General features: G+C 43.8%; 1 protein-coding gene across 1 annotated transcript in view; it reads left to right on the top strand.

The window, feature by feature from the left end:
- The first annotated feature begins 1,029 nt into the window (after positions 1–1,029).
- Positions 1,030–24,137, top strand: part of slc30a5 (solute carrier family 30 member 5) — a 52,154-nt gene continuing 29,046 nt past the window's right edge. Inside the window, exons 1-4 of the mRNA XM_078214997.1 lie at positions 1,030–1,777; positions 10,989–11,111; positions 12,760–12,826; positions 22,741–22,826. Of these exons, the coding sequence (XP_078071123.1) occupies positions 1,707–1,777; positions 10,989–11,111; positions 12,760–12,826; positions 22,741–22,826 (347 nt within the window). The 5' untranslated portion in view covers positions 1,030–1,706. The remainder of the gene's footprint in view (positions 1,778–10,988; positions 11,112–12,759; positions 12,827–22,740; positions 22,827–24,137) is intronic.

Raw genomic sequence — 24,137 nt, 5'->3', positions numbered from 1 at the left:
AATGCGTTCGTACAATTTCCTAGACAGGTGATTTGTACCAAAATATCTTCCTTCCTCACATATTTGAGTTGGGAACTTAGGCAAGCATCTTGTCTATAAGAAACACAGGAGAGTTAGTTGCATGCAAGCAAAGTTTAAAGTTTAATTATTAGTGTCACAAGTAGGCCTTACATTAACACTGCAATGAAGTTACTGTGAAAATCCCCGAGTCGCCACATTCCGGCACCTGTTTGGGAGGGAGAATTTAGCATGGCTGATGCACCTAACCAGCACATCTTTGGGACTGTGGGAGGAAACCGGAGCATCCGGAGGAAACCCACGCAGGTGAGAATGTGCAGACTCCACACAGTGACCCAAACTGGGAAGTGAACCCAGGTCCCTGGCGCTGTGAGGCAGCAGTGCTAACCACTGTGCTACCCACAGCAGTCTGAGGATATAATTACTCCAGATGGGAGAAAGTAAAAGCCAAGTTTCCTTACTTTTCTTCCTGTCCGTCTTATTCCCCTTATTCCGACATATTTATATATGCTCTAAATCTCTTCAATCTTTCTAATTCCCTTGATTTCTTTAATTTAAAAAAAACATTATTAGATGCTGGCATGGCCAACATTTATTGCCAAAGCAAATTGCCTTGACTGAGTTGCTTGCTGTAGGTCACATCAGAGGGCTATTAAAAAATACAACTACTCTTTCATCCGTTATGCTTCTTATAGTGTTCTATTAATATAATTTCTGCCATTTAGCCAACTTGCTGTTTTCTGCTTTAATATTTTACAGGTCATCATTGTATTTATTTTCCAATGTGTGTATTTTTCCACATCTTTCCTGTTTCTTTTTAAATGTTACTCATTTACATGCTGCCCACTAGGGGGCGGAATGCGGGGAGGTCCCGGTCACTAGGGGGCGGAATGCGGGGAGGTCCCGGTCACTAGGGGGCGGAATGCGGGGAGGTCCCGGTCACTAGGGGGCGGAATGCGGGGAGGTCCCGGTCACTAGGGGGCGGAATGCGGGGAGGTCCCGGTCACTAGGGGGCGGAATGCGGGGAGGTCCCGGTCCCGGTCACTAGGGGGCGGAATGCGGGGAGGTCCCGGTCAGTAGGGGGCGGAATGCGGGGAGGTCCCGGTCACGAGGGGGCGGAATGCGGGGAGGTCCCGGTCCCGGTCCCGGTCACTAGGGGGCGGAATGCGGGGAGGTCCCGGTCAGTAGGGGGCGGAATGCGGGGAGGTCCCTGTCACGAGGGGGCGGAATGCGGGGAGGTCCCGGTCAGTAGGGGGCGGAATGCGGGGAGGTCCCGGTCCCGGTCAGTAGGGGGCGGAATGCGGGGAGGTCCCGGTCCCGGTCAGTAGGGGGCGGAATGCGGGGAGGTCCCGGTCCCGGTCAGTAGGGGGCGGAATGCGGGGAGGTCCCGGTCCCGGTCAGTAGGGGGCGGAATGCGGGGAGGTCCCGGTCCCGGTCACTAGGGGGCGGAATGCGGGGAGGTCCCGGTCGGCAGTGGGTTGGCGGCGGCTCTGGGTTGCTCGGTGGCATTTTCTGTGGCTGCTCCAAGCCAGCACCGGCTCCCTGGGAGGCTGATGCGCGGCCTCTGGATGCTCTTCCCTTGACAAGGCTCAAACACTCGAGCCGCAGGCTTCGGGCCTGTGACTGATGGCGGATCGGTGAGGCAGCGAGAAGCGGCTCAGCTGGGGCGGCGGCAGAAAGTGTGAAGGATGGAGGAGAAATACAGCAACAACATCATCTCCAGCGCCAGGCTGGGCCCTGTGGATGTGCCCAGCTCCAGGTACAAGTCTCCTGGGACAGTCACTCAGCTCACATTATGAGGGGCCCAGAATGAAGACCAGTTTTTCTTCGCAAAGAGGCTCAATAACCAGGGCCATAGGTTTACACTTTAAAGTAATTGTAGGATTAGAGAGATCTGGGTGTTTGGGTCTCACAGTCAGAAAAGCTGGTACAGGCACAAAGTTTATTCATTAGTGTCACAAGTAGGCTGACATTAACACTGCAATGAAGTTACTGTGAAAATCCCCTAGTCGCCACATTCCAGTGCCTGCTCGGGTACACTGAGGGAGAATTTAACATGGCCAATCTACCTGATCAGCACATCTTTGGGACTGTGGGAGGAACCTGGAGCACCCGGAGGAAACCCATGCAGACTCGGGGAGAATGTGCAGGCTCCGCACAGCCAGTGACCCAAACCGCGAATTGAACCCGGGTCTCTGGTGCTGTGAGGCAGCAGCGCTAACCACTGTGCCACCGTGCCAAACTCCCATTGCATTAAAAATGTGGATCTGCAATCCTAGATCTCTCTGTATGCTAATATTTCTAAGAGCTCTACCTTTACCGTATACTTTCCTTCCGCAGTAGATCTTCCAAATCGCATCACCTCACATTTCTCCAGGTTAAATTGCATCTGCCGTCTTTCGGCCCAGGTCTCCAGCCGATTTATATCCTGGTGTATCCTCTGACAATCCTCCTCACTATCCGCTACTCCCCCAATTTTTGTATCATCTGCAAATTTACTAATCAGACCACCTACATTTTCCTCCAAATCATTTATTTATATTATGAACAGTAGAGGCCCCAGCACTGATTCTTGTAGAATACTGCTTGTCATAGGCCTCTAGTTAGAAGAGTACTCTTCCACTGCTACCCTCTGCTTTCTATGCCCAATAAGAAGTCTCACAACACCAGTTTAAAGTCCAACAGGTTTATTTGGTAGCACAAGCCACTAGCTTTCGGAGCGCTGCCCCTTCATCAGGTGAGTGGGAGTTCTGTTCACAAACAGGGCATATAAAGACACAAACTCAATTTACAAAATAATGGCTGGAATGCGAGTCTTTACAGGTAATCAAGTCTTTAAGGTACAGACAATGTGAGTGGAGAGAGGGTTAAGCACAGGTTAAAGAGATGTGTATTGTCTCCAGCCAGGACAGTTAGTGAGATCTTGCAAGCCCAGGCAAGTCGTGGGGGTTACAGATAGTGTGACATGAACCCAAGATCCCGGTTGAGGCCATCCTCATGTGTGCGGAACTTGGCTATCAGTCTCTGCTCAGCGACTTTGCGCTATCGTGTGTCGTGAAGGCCGCCTTGGAGAACGCTTACCCAAAGATCAGACGCCGAATGCCCGTGACCGCTGAAGTGTTCCCCAACAGGAAGAGAACAGTCTTGCCTGGTGATTGTCGAGCGGTGTTCATTCATGCGTTGTCGTAGCGTCTGCATGGTCTCCCCAATGTACCATGCTTCAGGACATCCTTTCCTGCAGCGTATCAGATAGACAACATTGGCCGAGTTGCAAGTGTATGTACCGTGTACCTGGTGGATGGTGTTCTCACGTGAGATGATGGCATCTGTGTCAATGATCGGCACGTCTTGCAGAGGTTGCTGTGGCAGGGTTGTGTGGTGTCGTGATCACTGTTATCCTGAAGGCTGGGTAGTTTGCTGCGGACAATGGTCTGTTTGAGGTTGTGCGGTTGTTTGAAGGCAAGAAGTGGGGGTGTGGGGATGGCCTTGGCGAGATGTTCGTCTTCATCAGTGACATGTTGAAGGCTCTGGAGAAGATGTAGTAGCTCCGGAGCCTGCTGAGAGACATTCTTGACCCTAGCAGCAGGGAGGCAACAGGCCATCCTGGAGTCTCGATCGCGGTCACAGAAGCACCTGACTGTGCCCCTTGCTATTCTATTGGAACTTGACAGAAAATCTCAGCGATTACAAAACCCAGGGTGCCCCTGAGCTTCAGTATCTCTGGGTTCAGGGGAGGTGGTGCAGGGTAGGAAACTGAGCATGAAAAATGACAGCAAAGGACCTATTGGTGCATTCAGCCTGCCTCACACAAAGGTGGTATCTTCTGCACCAGATGTAGTGTTGATAGATGTATGAACACTACATCAGCCCTGGAAGCCATGTAATTACATGGGACGTGACATGAAACCCAGACTGATTAAGCAGAAAAACTTGGAAAACTCCCTTCTGGCCCCACTTGTGTGACAAAGAACAACTTGCATTTATATAATGTATTGCTGAGGTGTAAGTGTTTCACAGAACTAGTCCAGAAGATCACTCGGTCACTGATTAATGTTATATGCCACCTATCTGTTCTATGAAGTAGGATTCTTCTTCGCTGCCGGATGTGTGTGGACGTGTTGTGCGGTTATTGGATGAGAGCAGGATCAGAAACAACTCTTATTACCCTACAGTTGTCTAACTTGCTAACACTCACTGTCAGGGCCTCACTTGAAGAATGACACTTGAATATGATATTGTAGGGTGTCACAGCTGCAAACCAGTAAGGCCTCTACCTTCAAAGGAGAGAAGAGGGGAAGTGGTGTGCAAAATAAAGTCAGTAGAATAAAATCAAAGTCATAGAGTACTGCAGTTTGATCAGCATCTGAAGAAAATCATAAATTTCAAACGAAGAAAAAATATATGAGAATAAGCAAAATACTGCAGTTGCTGGAATCTGAAACAAGAGCAGAAAATGTTGGGAAAACTCAGCACGTCTTGCAGCATCTGTAGGGAGAGAAAACAGATTGAGTCTATTTAGTTCTTCATCAGAACTAAAGAGAAGGAGAATGTGTTAGATACTAAATTGTAGCTTATGAGGCATATCCCAGGAGGCTAGGGGGGAAATTGTGGGTCCCCTAGCAGAGATATTTGCATCATTGACGGCCACAGGTAAGGTGCCTGAAGATTGGAGAGTGGCAAATGTTGTGCTTGTTTAAGAAGGGCTGCAGGGAAAAGCCTGGGAACTACAGGCCGTGAGCCTAACATCTGTAGTGGGTAAGTTGTTAGAAGGTATTCTGAGAGACAGGATCTACAAGCATTTAGCGAGGCAAGGACTGATTAGGGACAGTCAACATGGCTTTGTGAGTGGAAAATCATGTCTTACGAATTTGATTGAGTTTTTTGAAGGGGTAACAAAGAAGGTAGATGAGGGCAGTGCAGTCGACGTTGTCTACATGGACTTTAGCAAGGTCTTTGACAAGGTACCACGTGGTAGGTTGTTGCATAAGGTTAAATCTCACAGGATCCAGGGTGAGGTAGCCAATTGGATACAAGATTGGCTTGATGACAGAAGAAAGGGTGGTGGTAGAGAGTTGTTTTTCAAACTGGAGGCCTGTAACCAGCGGTGTGCCTCAGGGATCAGTGCTGGGTCCACTGTGCACTGGAGGCCCGGTTAGTAAGTTTGCAGATGACACCAAGATTGGTGGCATAGTGGACAGTGAAGAAGGTTATCTAGGATTGCAACAGGATCTTGATCAATTGGGCCAGTGGGCTGACGAATGGCAGATTGCGTTTAATTTAGACAAATGCAAGGTGATGCATTTTGGAAGATCAAACCAGGGCAGGACTTACTCAGTTAATGACAGAGCGTTGGGGAAAGTTATAGAACAAATAAATCTAGGGCTACAGGTTCATAGCTCCTTGAAGGTGGAGTCACAGGTGAACAGAGTGATGAAGAAGGCATTCGGCATGCTTGGTTTCATTGGTCTGGGCATTGAATACAGAAGTCTTGTTGAAATTGTACAAGACATTAATAAAGCCACACTTGGAATACTGTGTACAGTTCTGGTCACTATTATAGAAAGGATATTATTAAACTAGAAAGAGTGCAGAAAAGATTTACCATGGTGCTGCTGGGACTTGATGGTTTGAGTTATAAGGAGAGGCTGGACAGACTGGGACTTTTTTTCCCTAGAGTGTAGGAAGCTTAGAAGTGATCTTATAGAGGTCTATAAAATAATGAGGGGCACAGATAAGATAGATAGTCAATATCTTTTCCCAAAGGTAGGGGAGTCTAAAACTAGAGGGCATAGGTTTAAGGTGAGAGGGGAGAGATACAAAAGGGTCCAGAGGGGCAATTTTTTCTCTCACAGGGTGGTGAGTGTCTGGAACAAGCTGCCAGAGGTAGTAGTAGAGGCGGGTACAATTTTATCTTTTAAAAAGCATTTAGACAGTTACATGGATAAAGAGGGATATGGGTCAAATGTGGGCAATTGGGACTAGCTCAATGGTAAAAACTGGGCGGCATGGACAAGTTGGGCCGAATGGCCTGCTTCCATGCTGTAAACCTCAGACTCTATGTAACTGTGATAGATTACAACAAGATATCAAGAACAAGACAGGTGGCCTGGTGTGGGGAAGGGAGGGTTTTTGCATTGAGACATTATATGTATGGGATATTTATTTAAAAAAGATGGAGGTGAAAAGTCATAGTCTAAAGTTACTGAACTTAATGTTCAGTCCTGAGGATTAGGGTTAGGCTGTAGCATGCCTAATTGGAAGATGAGATGCTGCTCCTGGAGCATTGCAACAGGCCAAGGACGAACATGAAAGCAAGGTGCTGAGTTAAAATGACAAGCAACAGGAAGGTTGGCGGTCATGCTTGCGCAATGAACAAGGTGTTCCACAAAGCTGTCGCCCAGTCTGTGTTTAGTCTCCCCTGTATAGAGGAGACCACATTGGGAGCAGCAAAAGCAGTACACCAAATTGAAAGAAGTACAAGTGAAACACTGCTTAACCTGATAGGAGTATTTGAGGCCTTGAACAGTGAGGAGGTGAAGGGGCAGGTGTTACACTGTTTGCGATTGCGAGCGAAGGTGTTGTGGGGAGTTGCACATGATGGAGGAGTAGACCAGGGTGTCATGGAGGGTGTGATCCCCGTAGAACGCTGATGGGGGTGATGCGTTTAGTGGTAACATCATGCTGGGGTTGGCAGAACAGGTGGAGGATGATCCTTTGAATGTGGAAGCTGATGGAGTGGAAGTTGAGGACAAGAGTGACCGTATCATGGTTCTGGGAGGGAGGGGAAGGGGTGAGGGTCGAGATGCTGGAAATTGGTTGAATCCAGTTGAGTGCCCTGTCAACCACAGGTGCGGGAACCTCAGTTAAGGAAAAAAGCAAACATGTCAGAAACACCATTTTGGAAGGTGGCACCATCAAAACAGATACGACGAAGGCAGAGAAACTGGAAGAATGGGATGGAGCCCTTACAGGGAGTAAGGTGCGAGAAGCTGTGGGAGTCGATGGGTTCGTGATGAATATTGGTGGTCAATCTATCACCGGAAATGGAGACAGAGAGGTCAAGGAAAGGAAATTCCTGTTCAATTCTAGCAAATTTTATTTTGAAAATGCCTGTTCGTGATTCCAGAGGCTTTGACCTGGAGTTAACCCAGAGACAATCTCTGGTTAAATATATAGAACTGTGTTTAGTTAAACCTCTGGTTAAATATATGGATCTGTGTTTAAAACAATTTAAAATGTCAGACTGGGTGACGTTTTCGAAATAAAAATTAAGATTTGAACTGTAACTTTAGGTGCCCCACATCCCCCACAATTGGTTTGGACATTAGAGGATGCCATTGCACCTGGTATTTCACCACCACTTTCTCGAGGGCTATTGGGAGTGGGCAGCAAATGCTGGCCTTGCCACAACGTGCAAAGAAGAAGAAAAAATTGGAACCAGAGACTTTAGAGCTCAGAATTAATGATTTGTCAGGAGCCAAGAGTTGACAAATCATCTGTTTCAGCACTTAGGATTTTTGTATCACCCCTTTCTAGAAATAACATTTTGCGGGTGCAAAAATTAAAAAACTGCAAACCAAATATTATGTGATGAACTTATTCTGGAGATGCTGCTGATGGGTGGGGAGTTTTTGTTTGACAGAAACTTCAGTTTTCAAATCCAATATATGCATGGAGACTGACTATGAAATGAAGTAAATTTAAATCAAGAAGCAGCACTGATTCAAGTTAAAATGTGATAAATTAGGAACATGTAACACCTGTAGGCCATTCAACCACTTTACTCTTCACCCAATCTGTTTAATCATGACTAACCATAGAATCATACAGTGCAGAAGAGGCCCTTCGCCCCATCGAGTCTGCACTGAACACATTAGAAACACCTGAACTCCCACCTAATCACATCTGCCAACATTTGGCCCATAGCCCTGAATGTGATGATGTGCCAAGTGCTCATCCAGATACTTTTTAAAGGATATGAGGCAACTCACCTCTACCACCCTCCCAGGCAGCGCGATCCAGACCATCACCACCCTCTCGCTGAAAAAGATTTCCTCACATCCCCCCCCCCCCCCCCCCGCCCCCCCAAACCTCCTGCCCCTCACCTTGAGCCTATGTCCCCATGTGACTGACCCTTCAACTGAGGGGAACAGCTGCTCCTTATCCACTCTTTCCACATCTCTCATAATCTTGTACACCTCGATCAGGTTGCCTCTCAGTCTTCTCTACTCCAACAAAAACAATCCAAGCCTATCCAACCTCTCTTCATAACTTAAATGTTCCATCCCAGGCAGTATCCTGGTAAATGTCCTCTGCACCCCCTCCAAAGCAATCACACCCTTCCAATAATGTGGCAACCAGAACTGCACACAGTACTCTAGCTTGAGTCACTGTCTGTGTGGAGTTTGCATGTTCTCCCCGTGTCTGCGTGGGTTTCCTCCCCCACTCTGAAAGATGTGCTGGTTAGGTGCATTGAACCGAACAGGTGCCGGACTGTAGCAACACGGGGAATTTCACAGTAACTTCATTGCAGTGTTAATGTAAGCCTTACTTGTGACTAATGAATGAACTTTAGCTGTGGCCCCACCAAAGTTCTATTCAACTCCAACATGACGTCCCTGCTTTTGTAATCTATGCCTCGATTGATAAAAGCAAGTGTCCCATATGCCATTTTCACCACCCTATTAACATGCCCTTCCATTTTCAGAGATCTGTAGACAAACATGCCAAGGTCCCTTTGTTCCACAGAACTTCCAGTGTCCTAACATTTATTGAGTACTTTCTTATCAAATTACTTCTTCCAAAGTGTATCACCTCTCACTTAAATTCCATCTGCCACTTACCTGCCCATTTGACCATTCCATCTATATCTTCTTGTAGCCCAAGGCACTCCGCCTCACTGTTAACCACCTGTCTAATCTTTGTGTCATCCACAAACTTACTAATCCTACCCCCCATATAGTCATCAATGTCATTTATATAAATGGTGAATAATAGAGGGCCCAACACAACAGATCCCTGTGGTACACCACTGGACACTGGCTTCCAGTCACTAAAGCAGCCTTCTGTCATCACGCTCTATCTCTTACAACTGAGCCAATTTTGAATCCACTTCATCAAATTACCCTGTATCCCATGTGAATTTACTTTCTTTACAAGTCTCCCATGTGGGACTTTGTCAAAGATTTTGCTGAAATCCATATAAACTACATCGACTGCACTACCCTCATCTACACACCTGGTCACCACCTCAAAAAATTCAATCAAATTTGTTGGACATGACCTCCCTCTGACAAAGCCATGCATCTGTACCTCCATTCTATTTACCCAACTTCTTTGCTCCACATTGCATGTCATCCTTGCCTCGCAAATCTGTCTTGAAAATTTCAACGGTCAGAACATCTGCATCTTTTTGGGGGGCAAGTTTCAGATTGCCACTACCGTTTGAAAAAGTACATTCCTGCTTTCACTTTGCTCTGATTTGACTATTATGCTCTCTGGCTTTCGATTCCCCTATCAGAGGTAATGGTTTTGCTTTGTCCACCCTACCATATTCCTTAATCACTTTAAACAAATTGATTACCCCTCAATCTTTTTAACTTCAGTGAATACAAAACCAAGTTGTGCAACCCAACTGATTTACTCCTTTAAATCCCATATCATTCTTACAAATCTGCTTTCTATACCCAAGAACAGTATCACCCTGAGATGGTACTCAAAATTGATCACAGTACCCCAGGTAGGATCTGACCAAAGTCATGTGCACCAGCAACATTGTTTCCCATTTTTACAACCATCTTGAGGTTAAAGACAGCAATCCATTAACTTTTTGTGCCTTTATTCCTTCATTGCTCCCAGTCTCTCATAAGAAAACCTTGTTTATTTTTCTTGGATCCAAAGCCTCTCACTTTTCCACATGAATTGTCTGTCTCACTTCTGCCCACTTGTTTAATGCATATGTTTTTCATTTCCTTCCCCCATATGTGCAGCTTATTGACTTCCCAGCTGTCTGCCACGAATTTGAATGGGCAACTTTATTACTTCACTCAAGACTAGCAGAGATTCGCCAAACATTTGTGATGGAATTATTATCTTTATTCCAACAGTGCTTAATCCCCCAAGCCATATCCAAAGCAAAATAGATTTTCATCTAGTTTAAACAGTGCTATTCAAAAATGATAACTTTACCAATCTGACTTCAGTTGGCTGGTTGATGCTCTGTTTCTTATCAATATGTTTCCTCACGAAGGCAATATGGACCGAATGTTTTTCAGCTCTGGGCTTTTGACAGACATTTAATTATATGTAGGTTATTGGTTTACACCAATGTCCCCTATCTGACCTTCCTAATCCTATGTGGGTTGTCAAGAAAGGTGGAAGCCGTATTAAATTGTAAAGGCTTTTTCACGGTGTTGTAGTGGGAGGGAATTGTCCTGAAAGAAAAATATGTCCTCATACAACATCACGAGCAAAGGATGACAGGTGTCTTAACAGCAACAGAATTAATGGCAAAAAAAACTCGAGGGGTGGTGATAATTTCTCCTATGCAGCATGTTGTTGCAATCTGGAATGCACTGTCAGAGAGGGTGTTGGAAGCAGATTGAATAATAGCTTTTGAAAGGGAATTGATTAAGTATTTGAAAGTTTTGCAGGGAAAAAGGCAAGGGAGTGGGTCTTATTGAATCGTCCTTTGAAAGAATAGCTGCTGTGGGCTGAAGGGCCACCTTCTGTTACATTCGATGATTCTAAATAGAATGTCGTGCATGGGAAATTTTGAAAGGAGAGAAAATAACTTTAGAATAAGGTGGTGCAACATTTTAAAAATATATACATTTGTTAATGCATGTACTGTCTGTAAGATCAGCTGGTAACAGTGCAAAAAATATGAGCATTACTATAATTTGTCATTTGTCTTATTTAATTCAAGGGCACATAATAAATACTGATCAATTTTGACCTCTCTGCTGCAGGTTGACACGATATATCACACTGCTATGCCTGGCTAAGTTCCTTAAGGTTATTGGAATTTTTGAATCGTATGACCTCCTCAAAGTGGTCCATATTGTCCAGTTTGTCTTCATAATCCAATTGGGGTAAGTTTTTAATACAAAATCATTCAAACTCACCCTATCGATACTGCAGATTATTTTTAAGACCTGACAATTGGCTGAACAGGAGCAATTCTATAGCGTTGTGTTTGTTTAAAGATGTATTAATCTCTTGGTCATAACATTACTATACAAGTCCACAAAGACTGATTTCTTCTAGAAAATATATTTTATCTTATATTTTAATTTCATAATGACAGTAAAGAGGTAGGAAGGGAGGAAGTACAACTATCTTAATTTTAACTCCGTGATATCTTTCTGTCTAGATCTCCCGTGCAAGAATGTGGAACTTAGTGGAAAAAATAATGTTGTATTTCTCAATCATCATTGATTTTATAATGTTATAGGAGTCAAAATTCTTTTAAATGCAATTCGGTATCCTGTCTTCCTTCCTGTCGTTCCGTTTAGAATTAAGGCAGCGTTCCACCAACCTACTTAGTTCTACCGTCCTCCTTCCTTTGGTCATGTGGAATCATTTCACCTTTATACCTTGCCCTCTGATTCCACATGCATTAAAATATGCAGATATGATTCCCACACTCAGACAAAAATGGTATTTGTAATATAGAAACTTTACACCAGTGAAGAAATTCAGTGTTAGTCATTCTACTGGTCAAATGTATTTTTGTATTACAGTTTTAAGTTAAGTTTATTTATTGCTGTCACAAGTAGGCTTACGTTAATACTACATTGAAGTTGCTGTGAAAATCCCCAGTCACCACACTTCGAAGCCTGTTCGGGTACACTGAGGGAGAATTTAGCATGGCCAATGCACCTAACCAGTACGTCTTTCAGACTGTGGGAGGAAACCTGAGGAAACCCATACAGACACGGGGAGGACATGCAGACGACGCACTATCTGCCAAAGATTTTCTCATTTTAACCTGCTTGTCCAGAGCGTATGTTTTTGTGCCTGACCCATGAGGTCAGATTAGGAGGATCTGCTTGACCTAACAAGGCTATGAGTCATGTTATTTCTGTTATCTGCTGCAGTGTTTAGCTTTTACTAAAATCTATTGGTGAATAAAAACAAATTAATTGTACCTGGCCTAATTAGAAAACAGTTGCATGGCACATCGGGTGAGATGTCAGCTTTTGACCTCTGCACCAGGCATGCTGGGAGGAAAGTATATTCTGGCTGTAAGAGTCCTGTGTAAGATAAGTTTGTCATTCTCAATCCTGCAAGTGAAATTTCTCATTTTACATTAGTTAGCAATGTCACTCTGATAGGACCAACATTGAATAGTTTGGGTCAAATAATCAAATTGTTGGTGCTCTTCTGAGGTTGGGGTTAAATATTCTGCATTTGTATTTGGGGTTACCAAAGGAACAGATTTGCCTGGAACAGGTTCTCGGAGGGAGAATACACATCTGGAGAACACTTATTCCATTGCGCTGAAGCAGAAACCCTGGGTTTATCAATCAGTATTGTAGATGAGGTAGTGGATATGAGGGAATTAATTTAAGAGGAAAGGATAGTTGTCAATATAACAAAGCCCCCTTAAATGAATGAATTCCCCTTGTATCCACAAACCCATTCAGCTGTAAAGAATGGTACAACCCACATCCTCCTGCTTTATTTATCCAAAATAAGATTATTTTTAAGCACTCATTCTGTTTTCTCTGTTGTCAGATCAGTGATATTCTTGGTTTTATTTCAAAAACCATTTTCGTCGGGGAAACCAATATCAAGACGGCTGGTGAGTTAAATTGTGTTTCTAGAAGATAACTGCAACTGTCTTTAATCACAACTTGACCACGGCGCATCTGGATTTATATCTAACAGTTGGCCGAATAAGTTTCATTTGGTTATCAATCCCGTGAATGTAGGACTTGGTGCTGTGAATTAGGAGTCTGTCCTTGTATTGTGGATGAGGCATTACTTTAAATGTTGTCCACTAATGCAATAAGGTGGTTGAGGAGGATTCTTGCAATGACCTTTCCTGTGGCTGGCAGACAGGGAGATCTCTCTGTAAATTTCACAGTTGGACCTATCCCCTTTCTTGAAGGTGGTCACAATTGCGGCATATCTGAGATCTCCCGGCATGTCTCTTCCTTCCAGGTATGAGAGATGAGATCATGGATTCAAGTCAGGAGTGCCTCTCTACCGTCTTTTAGTACTTCAGCAGGGATTCCATCTGTGTTGGGAATCTTAGTGTTTTTCAGCTGTCAGGTGGCTTTCCGACCTCGCGGTGAACCGGGGTTACATAGAAATATACATAGAAACTAGAAGCAGGAGTAGGCCATTTGACCCTTAGAGCCTGCTCCACCATTCATTATGATCATCGCTGATTATCAGATTCAATATCCTGATCCCCAAGCGTCAAGAGTTATCTCTAATTTCTTCTTGAAATCTCACAACGTTTTGGCCTCATCTACTTTCTGTGGTAGAGAATCCCACAGATTCACCGCTCTCTGGGTGAAGACATTTCTCCTCACCTTAGTCTTAAAAGCTTTACCCCTTATCCTGAAACTATGACCCCCTAGTTCTGGACACATTTATGACACAAATAAATACTTTTCCACATTTAATGCACATCTGTTGTCTCATTCATGGAATGTGGATTTTTTTATCTCTGCATGAGGTCATTCCTTTAGAGATGCTTTCATGCAAGTCTCCAGAGTTTAAAATTCAGGGCAGATGTACATATCTGTCACCGTCAACCTGCGCCTCTACTTGACGATGGGAACGCTCTCACCATCTCTGCCTTCGCAATGGTGAACAAACGCTGGTCCAATAAAATGTAAAATATCCTGTAATAAACTTGTAAGAATACAATAAATAAAGCAGCCTCAGTGTATTTCACTAAGCATCTATGATATTGAATTCTGCTTTGATCTTTTCTCCCAAACAACTGTGTCCAGCTCTGACTATTCCTCTCTACAGCATCAACTGATTATCATGATGGGCTTTAAATCTAGTGCAAAATTATCCTGTTTTAATCTATACCACAGTGAGTGTGTTTGGGCATGGACTATTTCAAAATCTTTTTTAAATTTATTACACGATGACACCGTGGTTAGCACTGCTGCCTAACGGCGTGGGGGACCCGGGTTTAATTCTGGCCTTTGGTGACTGTGTGGAGTTTGAACATTCTTCTTATGTCTGCGTTGGTTTTCTTCTGGTGCTCCGGTTTCCTCCCACACACCAAAGAAGTGCAGGTTAGGTTGATTGGCCATACCAAATTGCCTCTTGGTGTCCCAGGTGAGGGAATTTTTTTTAATTCATTCGTGGGACATGAGCATCGCTGGCTGGCCAGCATTTAATTAGCAGTGTAAATGCATAGTGTTACATGGTTGGGGTCTGGGTGGGATGCTGTGTTGGAGGGTCGGTGCAAAGCTGATGGGCCAAATGGCCTGCTTCTGCACTGTAGGGATTCTATGGATTCTCCCACCATCGGGAACCTTCTTTCTATACCTACTTTATCTAATCCCGTTAGAATTTTATATGTTTCGGTTGGGCCGACATGGATGGTGTCGAGGACTCTTGCATTGAAGGCTGTACCTTGGTTGACAAGGTTCTCGAAGTGCTCTCTCCAGTGGGTGCTGACTGCTTCTCTGTCTTTGAACACCTCTCTGTTTTTGGTTCTCAGTGAGGTGGGCACCTGGATGCTCAGACTGTAGATGGTTTTAATTGCATGCCAGAAGCCCCACATGTCGTGGTTATCAGCAAGTTGCTGAGTCTACTGCGCTCTTACCACCCACCATTTACCTGACCATCAAGATCCACGTCAAGCTCCTGGACAATGTGGATCATTTCCCATACCCTGGGAGCCTCGTCTCGGCGCAAGCAGACATCAATGATTAAATCCAGTATCGACTTCAATGTGCCAATGCAGCCCTCAGACGCCTGAGGAAATCCAACACCAAGCTCATAGTCTACAGAGCAACTGTAGTCCCTGCCCTCCTGTATGCATCAGAAACATGGACTATGTACGCAGACACCTGATTTATTATTGTCATAAGTATTAGTATACAGTGAAAAGTATTGTTTCTCGCATGCTAAACAGACAAAGCATACCGTACATAAAGAAGCAAAGGAGAGAGTGCAGAATGTAGCGTTACAGTCATAGCTAGGGTGTAAAGAAAGATCAACTTAATATGAGGTAGGTCCATTCAAAAGTCTGATGGCAGCAAGGAAGAAGCTGTTCTTGAGTCGGTTGGTTTGTCCTTAGACTTTTGTATCTTTTTCCCAACCGAGGAAGGTGAAAGAGAGAATGTCCAGGACGCGTGGGGTCCTTGATTATGCTGGCTGCTTTGCCGAGGCAGCAGGAAGTGTAGATGGAGTCAATGGATGGGAGGCTGGTTTGCGTGATGGACTGAGCTTCGTTCACGACCCTTTGTAGTTTTTTGCAGCCTTGGACAGAGCAGAAGCCATACCAAGCTGTGATACAACCAGAAAGAATGCTTTCTATGGTGCATCTGTAAAAGTTTGTGAGAGTCGAAGCGGACATGCCATGGAAGGACAAGGACAGGTTGTTGGTGATCTGGACACCTAGAAACTTGAAGCTCTCAACCATTTCCATTTCATCGCTGATGATGTAGATGGGCATGTCCTCCACTATGCTTCCTGAAGTCGATGAGAATCTCCTTTGTTTTGTTGACAATGAGGGAGAGATTATTGTCGCTGCATCAGTTCACCAGATTCTCTATCTCATTCCTGTACTCTGTCTTGTCATTGTTTGAGACCCGACCCACTACAGTGGTGTCATCAGCAACTTGAAAATTGAGTTGGAGGGGAATTTGGCCACACAGTCATTGGTGCATAAGGAGTATAGAAGGGGGCTGAGAACACAGCCTTGTGAGACACCATTGTTGAGGATGATCGTGGAGGGGATGTTGTTGCCTATCCTTACTGATTGCAGTCTCAAACCCCTGGGGAGATATCACCAACATTGCCGCCGAAAAATCCTACAAATCAACTGGCAGGATATGCATACCAATGAGAGCTTTCTCTCCCAGGCCAATATCCCCAGTATTGAGGCACTGGTCACCCTCGATCAACTGTGATGGGTGGGCCACATTGTCCGCACGCCCAACACAAGACTCCAAAAACAAGTGCCCTACTCCGAGCTCTGCAATGGCAAGCGATCACGAGGTGGGCAGAGGAAATACTACAAGGACACTCTGAAAGCTTTCCTAAATAAGTACTCACTGTCAGGTGGGAATCGCTTGCCCTTGAACGGAGAAGAAGCAATCGCGAAGGCACTATCACCTCGAGCATCGCCAAGTGCAAACAGTGGAAAGAGAGCACAGAATCTAGACTCACTGACCCCCCCCCAACACATCAAGTGCCACCTGCTCCATCTATGGCAGAGCCTGCAGCTCCAGGATTGGATTATTCAGCCACTGCAGAACCCCACATTAAAACATGCAATTTGGCATTAATCCCGTTCAGAGAAGATGGAAGAATAGCTGGGAGAAATCACTACTATATAAGATTGCTAGTGATGTTGCTTCAAAAATTCTTAATAAACAGAGATCAACATGTCACATATAGCCAATGTGATGTGTGTACTGTCAAAGTACCCCTCTGTATTGCAGTTTGTTGGCGGATATATTAAACTAAGAATGCTCATTTTCCCATGCATAGTCCAGTCTCTATCACAAGCATGTCGGTAGAAGAATGCAAGTTACTTATTTAAATTTGCTGTGGTTTGGATAATTAACTTGTAAGTTTGTTTTTCCTTTTCCTTCATCCTAGTGTACTGCTTCAATGTATAGAGGGCATTGTTGCAGAAAACTGACTGATGCAGATGTATTAATCAGTGAGCATCCATTGGTTGTCACAGATTGGACTGACTGATTTAACAGGCGAATGAATGCTTTAAATAATTCCACACTTCTGATTCTTCACAGGGAATAATCTCCCAAAAAACTAAAACACTTGCTTCTGATTTATTTGGGTATCATGAACCCTGAAGTCCCTCTGAGACTTTACACCTGTCAGCTAATTCCATTACTGGTAAAAAGGTAAATGATGGGTTTTACCTCGAAAGTAGCTTGACTTTATATTTTGCTATAAAAAGACAGCCAATCCAATGAGTCTCGTTTGCATAATATCTTCTGGCAAATATTTATCATGAAGAAATTAGTTTGATTGTTTTTCTTCTTATTCCAAGAGAGTACCGGCTCTTGTCATTTTAACAGAAGCTCATTTATGTAGTGTGCAGCATGTGATTTGTTAACCTGCCAATCTTGGAAGCTCTACTTGCAGCACACCACATTTGAATCTACAGAAGCGACCTGGCATCTGTACGTTTCAGCACACAGTTTTTAGTTATTTAAGATTAAATTTCTTTTTGCATTGTTGTCTTTGTTTAACCTCTAAAGCAATGTTGTAAATTCTAATCACAAGCAGAAACAGAAAATGCTGGAGAAACTCAGGTTTGACAGCGTCCGTGGAGAGAGAATAGAACCACGGTTTTGGGTCAGGATGACCCTTTGTCAGAGCTCTGCTGAGTTTCTCCCATATTTTCTGATTTTGTTTCAGATTCCAGCATCCGCAGTATTTTGCCTTTATGTTATTGCAAATTCTAAAGCTTGTCAGTCCTGCCTAGAGTATTTAAAACCTGAATATTCCCTTTTTGCAGGTTGAATTTTCAGCAAGGCGGAATAATATTAGTGCTGTTCTTTTGCAGCTGGGCTGCAGAATCAGTCTTTTTGTCCCAACAAAAGTCACTGTTTTTAATGTATCCCTTACAGGGATGTACATTAACAAAAGGGGCATTTTTGAGTTGGTGCCATTCGCCACTTAGGCACTAGAGCAAAGAAGCAGACAAACCTTTTAATATATGTTTCATGCTTGTCCTTAGTGCAGTGAAGTCATCTGGGATTTATATTGTGCAGGGAAACTATTTTTGTCTAAGTCACCAGGACTGGAAGGGCTGCATTTGAAGACACCAAGAGAAAGGTGGAAATTTCAAAGGCACTGGCCAGCCATAAGCTTCTAATCCTCCTTGGATATGGGGTTGGTGCCAATGGAATGGAGAATTGCAACTCATGTTCAGAGGAGCATGCAGGGATAAACCCAGCAACTACAGGCCAGTCAGTTTAATCTCAATTCTGGGAAGGCTCTTAGAAACAATTATCCGGGACAAAATCAACATTCACTTGGACAGGCATGGATAATTAAGCAAAATCAGTCCAATTTTTTAAAGGGCAATTCTGTTTAACTAACTTGATTGAATTTTTTTGATGAAGTTGTTTTTCGGACAGGAGGAAGATATACAGTGGTGTTCTTCAGAGTTCAGTACTAAGACTGCTGATTTTCCTGATGTATGTTAATGATTTAGACCTTAGAGTACACAGGACACCATTTCAAAATTTGCAACGACACAAAACCTTTTTGTTCTAACACCCAACCTGAAAATTGGCTTGAAAGACAGAACATTAAGTGCCAAGCCAGAAGTGCTTGGTAACGTTTATATATGGTTGCAAGCCAAACCTATGGCAGAATCAGTAGATATTTCCCCAGCAATACAGGAATACCAAGGGAGACTGATGGTGGTCGAGCTTATAGCACAATAAGCTATCAAGAGGGACACATAAAACTAATTCATTAACCCTTCTTGACTAATTTATTGAATTTTACTTCGCAATCGTGTTACCATGTAGGAGTCGTGAGTATTAGTTTGACAGTTCATAGAAATCATAGAAACCCTACAGTGCAGAAGGAGGCCATTCGGCCCATCTAGTCTGCACCGACCACAATCCCACCCAGGCCCTACCCCCACATATTTTACCCGCTAATCCCTCTAACCTACGCATCCCAGGACTCTAAGGGGCAATTTTGTTTTAACCTGGCCAATCAACCTAACCCGCACATCTTTGGACTGTGGGAGGAAACCGGAGCACCCGGAGGAAACCCACGCAGACACGAGGAGAATGTGCAAACTCCACACAGACAGTGACCCGAGCCGGGAATCGAACCCGGGACCCTGGAGCTGTGAAGCAGCAGTGCTAACCACTGTGCTACCGTGCCGCCCGTACAGTGTTCTATTGTTCATTGCACTTGCCTCTGAGAAGGAAGTGAAATAAGATGTTGAACAATTTACCTGTTAAAATGTTCTGTCAATGTGAAGATCAGATAGCACTATGCAAAATGGAGCAGGAATTCTCTTTTATTCAGCAATGCAATGTATATCTGTAGAACTGGTCAGGGAGATGCATATTGTTTTCTAGCATTTTAAATTTGCAACAGTTCCTAATTATTTGATAATGAAGCCTGACCTAAAATTACTTGTGTAATCGGGTAGAGTTTGATGGATTTACATATTAAGTTGTTCATTAGCCACATGGTGGCACAGTGGTTAGCACTGCTGCCTCACAGGGCCAGGGACCTGAGTTCGATTCTGGACTTGGGTGACTATGTGGAGTTTGTACGTTCTCCCCATTTATGCATAGTTTCTCTGGTTGCTCCGGTTTCCTCCCACAGTTCAAAGATGTGCAGGTCATGTGGATTGGCCATGTTAAATCGCCCTTTGATGTCCAAAGATGTGTAAGGTGGATTAGCCCTGGTGAATGCGCAGGGTTACAGGGATAGGGCAGAGGGGAGGGCCTGGTGAGATGTTTTTTCAGAGAATCGGTGCAGACTCGATGGGCCAAATGGCCTATTTCTGCACTGTAGGGATTCTATTGTTCTATAAGTTTGATTCACCCTCACATGCCCCAATTGATTTGCCACTTTTTCAAGACCACATATTGAAGTGAAAACTAAGCGTAAAGAGAAGTTTAACTGACTTAATAGAGGAAAACTCTGCAGTGCAATGTCACTTCACACGTAAGATTCTTAACTCTGCATCACATATTCTCATATTTGTTTCTTTTCCTACTCCAGACAAGATACTGAGGCATAGTGTAGCTATGACTATCTCATCATAGCCTAAATACCAGATATTACTTGTCATTTATTATGGTATTATACAACCTAATCACATTTCCTGCAGGATTTGCGTGTTCTCCAAAGTGTAGTCTAGGTCACGACAGTCTTAAGTCCTGGCACAGTCTTAAGGTTAGGTTAGGATAACTCAATCCGATTTAAACTGATATTTCTTGTTTGGCTTGTTACAGCCTTTTGGGTCTGGTGTCTTGTAAAATTGCTGTTTATAAGGACTGTTGTCTCATTAATGCATAAATCTAGTATTGGACATCTGCTCTTTTAATTAGAGCGACTTGAGATATACGCAAGTTAATGGAAGTATGGGAATTAAATGTGGTCTATGATGATCCACCATTTGCATTTATCCAGTCCACAAGGGGAAAAAAGGCTTGAACAGTTGTGGTTTAGCATGTCTCCTATCACTCCATTTTTTTTTCTTAAAATGTAAAGGTGTCAATGCTGGCTCTGAGTATGAATGTCACAGATTGAAGTTCCACCACAGATACTTAGCGCTTCATCCAGGTGACACTTCAGTGCTGCACTTTTGGAGTTGCCAACCTTAATAAAAGACTTAAAAGTCCCCTTCAACATTCAGGTGGATATAGAAGATCACCTAGAAATTGTTAGAACACCTAAAAGAAAGTGACAGTTTAGAAGGTTAGCCATGTTTGTTTAATAGAGTCAGAGTAGAAGGGAGGAAACCATAAAACAACAGGTGGGCTTACTTACTAGAAGAAGTGCAGACATGATATCTACATTGCTTGCAGTTCAGAGTGGTATTGTGTTTTGGGATTTGTTAAATTAATTTAAAAGCACTTGGTGAACCCTAAAAGATTATATTGTCGTGGAGATGGTTGGGGCTGAAGAAAGTTTTCCGTTGTCAATTTACCCATGTTTGCTGGGAGAGTGTGGGGTTTGTTGCAATTGGACCTTGTGTGGTTTGCAGCTCACCAAGAAGCCCTTGGAGCTGTTAGCTTCTGAGTAGTTTGGGACAGAGAAGGCATTGGGGACCATTTAAAGCTCGGCGCCGCAGTGAGACTGGAGTTTTGAGAAACCCAGGGTCAGTACCAGCTTAGTGAAACCAGTGGTCAGTGAAGGAGTTGGAGTGGGCCAATAATCGTAGGCCAGATGCAACTTTGTGAATCCTGTCGAATGTAGTCTCAGGAAGAAAAATTGAACCATTTGGAGTGAGCAACCTGAGTCTGAGGGACTTTTGTGATAATCCAGAGACTAGATCTTTGAACGTGAAGAATTTTAATGACTCGCAGCGGTCACTGATGTCCTGGTGGGTTGCTGAGAAATCTGTGGGATCTGTCTTGGTCGCATCTGTCATTTAACGTGCAGCGTGGTGTGTTCGACCACAGTTAGCCTATTCATTCATATTTACCTCATAATTCCGAATGTTAGAGTATAAGATAGATGTTGTAAATTGTTTTGCTTTTCTGACTTTGTATGATAAAGTTTGTTTTGTTTATTTAAAACCTTGGAGTCTGGTGGTTTTATTTTCCCAGTGGGTAACTAGATTTCAAACTTTGTCTACTTAAAACAAAAAGTTACCAATCCCTAACTAGATCGTAGTGCTCTCTGTTATTTCTGGGGCCTTGTTTTACGCAAATGAACCAACGTATCTCCAAATATTAAAACATTTTAAAAATAATCTGCTGGATCAACCTAAGAATATGATAGGTGCAATATCCGCACAAGTTCATTGTTTTTTCCACAGTTAGATTACGAATACAGTGCTTGCAGATATTATGTTCACACGTTCTAGTCTCCTACAGTTTACTGAAATCTTCCTCATTGTACACAATATCTCACATTTGGTACCTTACAATTTTGATGGACTCTGTGCTCAACTATGTATATTGGAACCCTTCAAAATAATATGGTTAACAGTGAAGATAATTCTATAAGAATATTCAGTCTGGCAAAAAATATTTTTGGCACAGTGGTTAGCACTGCTGCCTCACATTGCCAGAGACCTGGGTTCACTTCCCGGCTTGGGTCACTGTCTGTGCGGAGTCTGCACGTTCTCCCCATATCTGCATGGGTTTCTTCCGGGTGCTCCAGTTTCCTCCCACAGTCCGAAAGATGTGCTGGTGAGGTGCATTGGCCGTGCTAAATTCTCCCTCAGTGTACCTGAACAAGCGCTGGAGTGTGCCGGCTAGGGGATTTTCACAATAGCTTCATTGCAGTGTTAATGTAAGCCTACTTGTGACAAATAAATAAACTTAAAAACTTAAAATATTTCTTAATATTTTTGAAACAGAGTTCCCTGTACAATGTCTTTTTGGCTTCGGAGAGCCTCACTTGTCTAATAAACCCTAAGTTATGATTCAACTTTAGCAGCATCGTTTTCTAAAGTTGTCAAAAATGTTTTCCACATGAGATGACCTGAGATGCACATCAAACTCTGATGTAGCTTTAGCAAAATTGCACTGATCGGTAAGATTCAGATACTTTCCACCTGAGGCAAGGCTCACAGTTTGACCTTTTTTAAAACTGCAGGCCTGCCAAGTTCTGGGTGTTAAATTAACTAGGCATGACTTTCTGTCAAAGAGCTGATGTAGTAGACATGCTGCCTGCTCTCCATTTAAGAAATGCTATTAATTGCATTGATTTATATAGTAATCATTAATCGGTAAAATTTACTTTTATATGGACTGAGCTGAATGAAAATGCATAAGAGCCCACATGTAGGTTTCTGAAATGTATGATTTATTTTTTTTACAGTGGGTCAAGATTGGCAAACATGCAGTTGGTGGTTGTGTTATCTTGCTGTTATGGTTCTTTGGACTCACACTTTGTGGACCATTGAGGTAATTTTTAAAAAACATTATTTACTTAAAATATTTAGGTTTTTTTTGTAATGCAATCATTATGATGTGTGATGGAATATTCTCCACTTGCCTGGATGATTGCAGCTCCAACACTCAAGAAGCTCAACACCATCCAGGGCCCACTTGATTTGCACCAATCCACCAGTGGCAATACTATGGATGCCATGTGTACCCTCCACAAGATGTACTGTAGCAGTTCACAAAGGCTCCTTTACCAGCGGCACGGTAGCACAGTGGTTAGCACTGCTGCTTCACAGCTCCAGGGTCCCGGGTTCGATTCCCGGCTCGGGTCACTGTCTGTGTGGAGTTTGCACATTCTCCTCGTGTCTGCGTGGGTTTCCTCCGGGTGCTCCGGTTTCCTCCCACAGTCCAAAGATGTGCGGGTTAGGTTGATTGGCCAGGTTAAAAATTGCCCCTTAGAGTCCTGGGATGCGTAGGTTAGAGGGATTAGCGGGTAAATATGTGGGGTGGGATTGTGGTCGGTGCAGACTCGATGGGCCGAATGGCCTCCTTCTGCACTGTAGGGTTTCTATGATTTCCAAGACATTGATAGCAAAGGAGGATATAGAGTTGTAGAATAGGAATCTAAAAAGATGATTAAACTTAGTGAGAAAACTGAATTTACCTGCCTGTACATCAATGCACGCAGTGGAGACAATCAGGTAAATACATTACATAGAAGAAACTATCTTCTATGATAGGAGGAGGCCATTTGGCCCTTCAAGCCTGCTTCACCATTCATTAAGATGATGGCTGATCATCCAACCCAATAGCCTAATCCTGCTTTTTCCCCATAACCTTTGATCCCATTTGCCCCAAGTGCTATATCTAGCCACCTCTTGAATGCATTTAATGTTTTGGCATCAACTACTTCCTGTTGTAATGAATTCCACAGGCCCACCACTCTTTGGGTGAAGAAATGTCGTCTCACCTCCACCCTAAATGGTCTACCCTGAATCCTCAGACTGTGACCCCCTAGTTCTAGACACCCCCACCAGCAGGAACATCCTCCCTGCATCTATCCTGTCTAGACCTGTTAGAATTTTACAAGTCTCTATGAGATCCCCCTTCATTGTCTGAACTCCAGCGAAAATAATCCTAACCTGGTTAATCTCTCCTCGCACATCAGTCCCGCCATCCCCGGAATCAGCCTGGTAAACCTTCGCTGCAGTACCTCGAGAGCAAGAATATCCTTCCTCGGAAAAGGAGACCAAAACTGCACATGATACTCGCGGTGTGGCGTCAACAAGGCCCTGTATAGTTGCAACAACAATGTAGATCGACACTGGG

The sequence above is a fragment of the Mustelus asterias genome, chromosome 6 (genome assembly GCF_964213995.1).
Source record: "Mustelus asterias chromosome 6, sMusAst1.hap1.1, whole genome shotgun sequence".
Lineage (NCBI taxonomy): Eukaryota > Metazoa > Chordata > Chondrichthyes > Carcharhiniformes > Triakidae > Mustelus > Mustelus asterias.
Note: the sequence above shows the minus strand (reverse complement) of the source record. Positions and strands in the feature narration are given on the sequence as shown.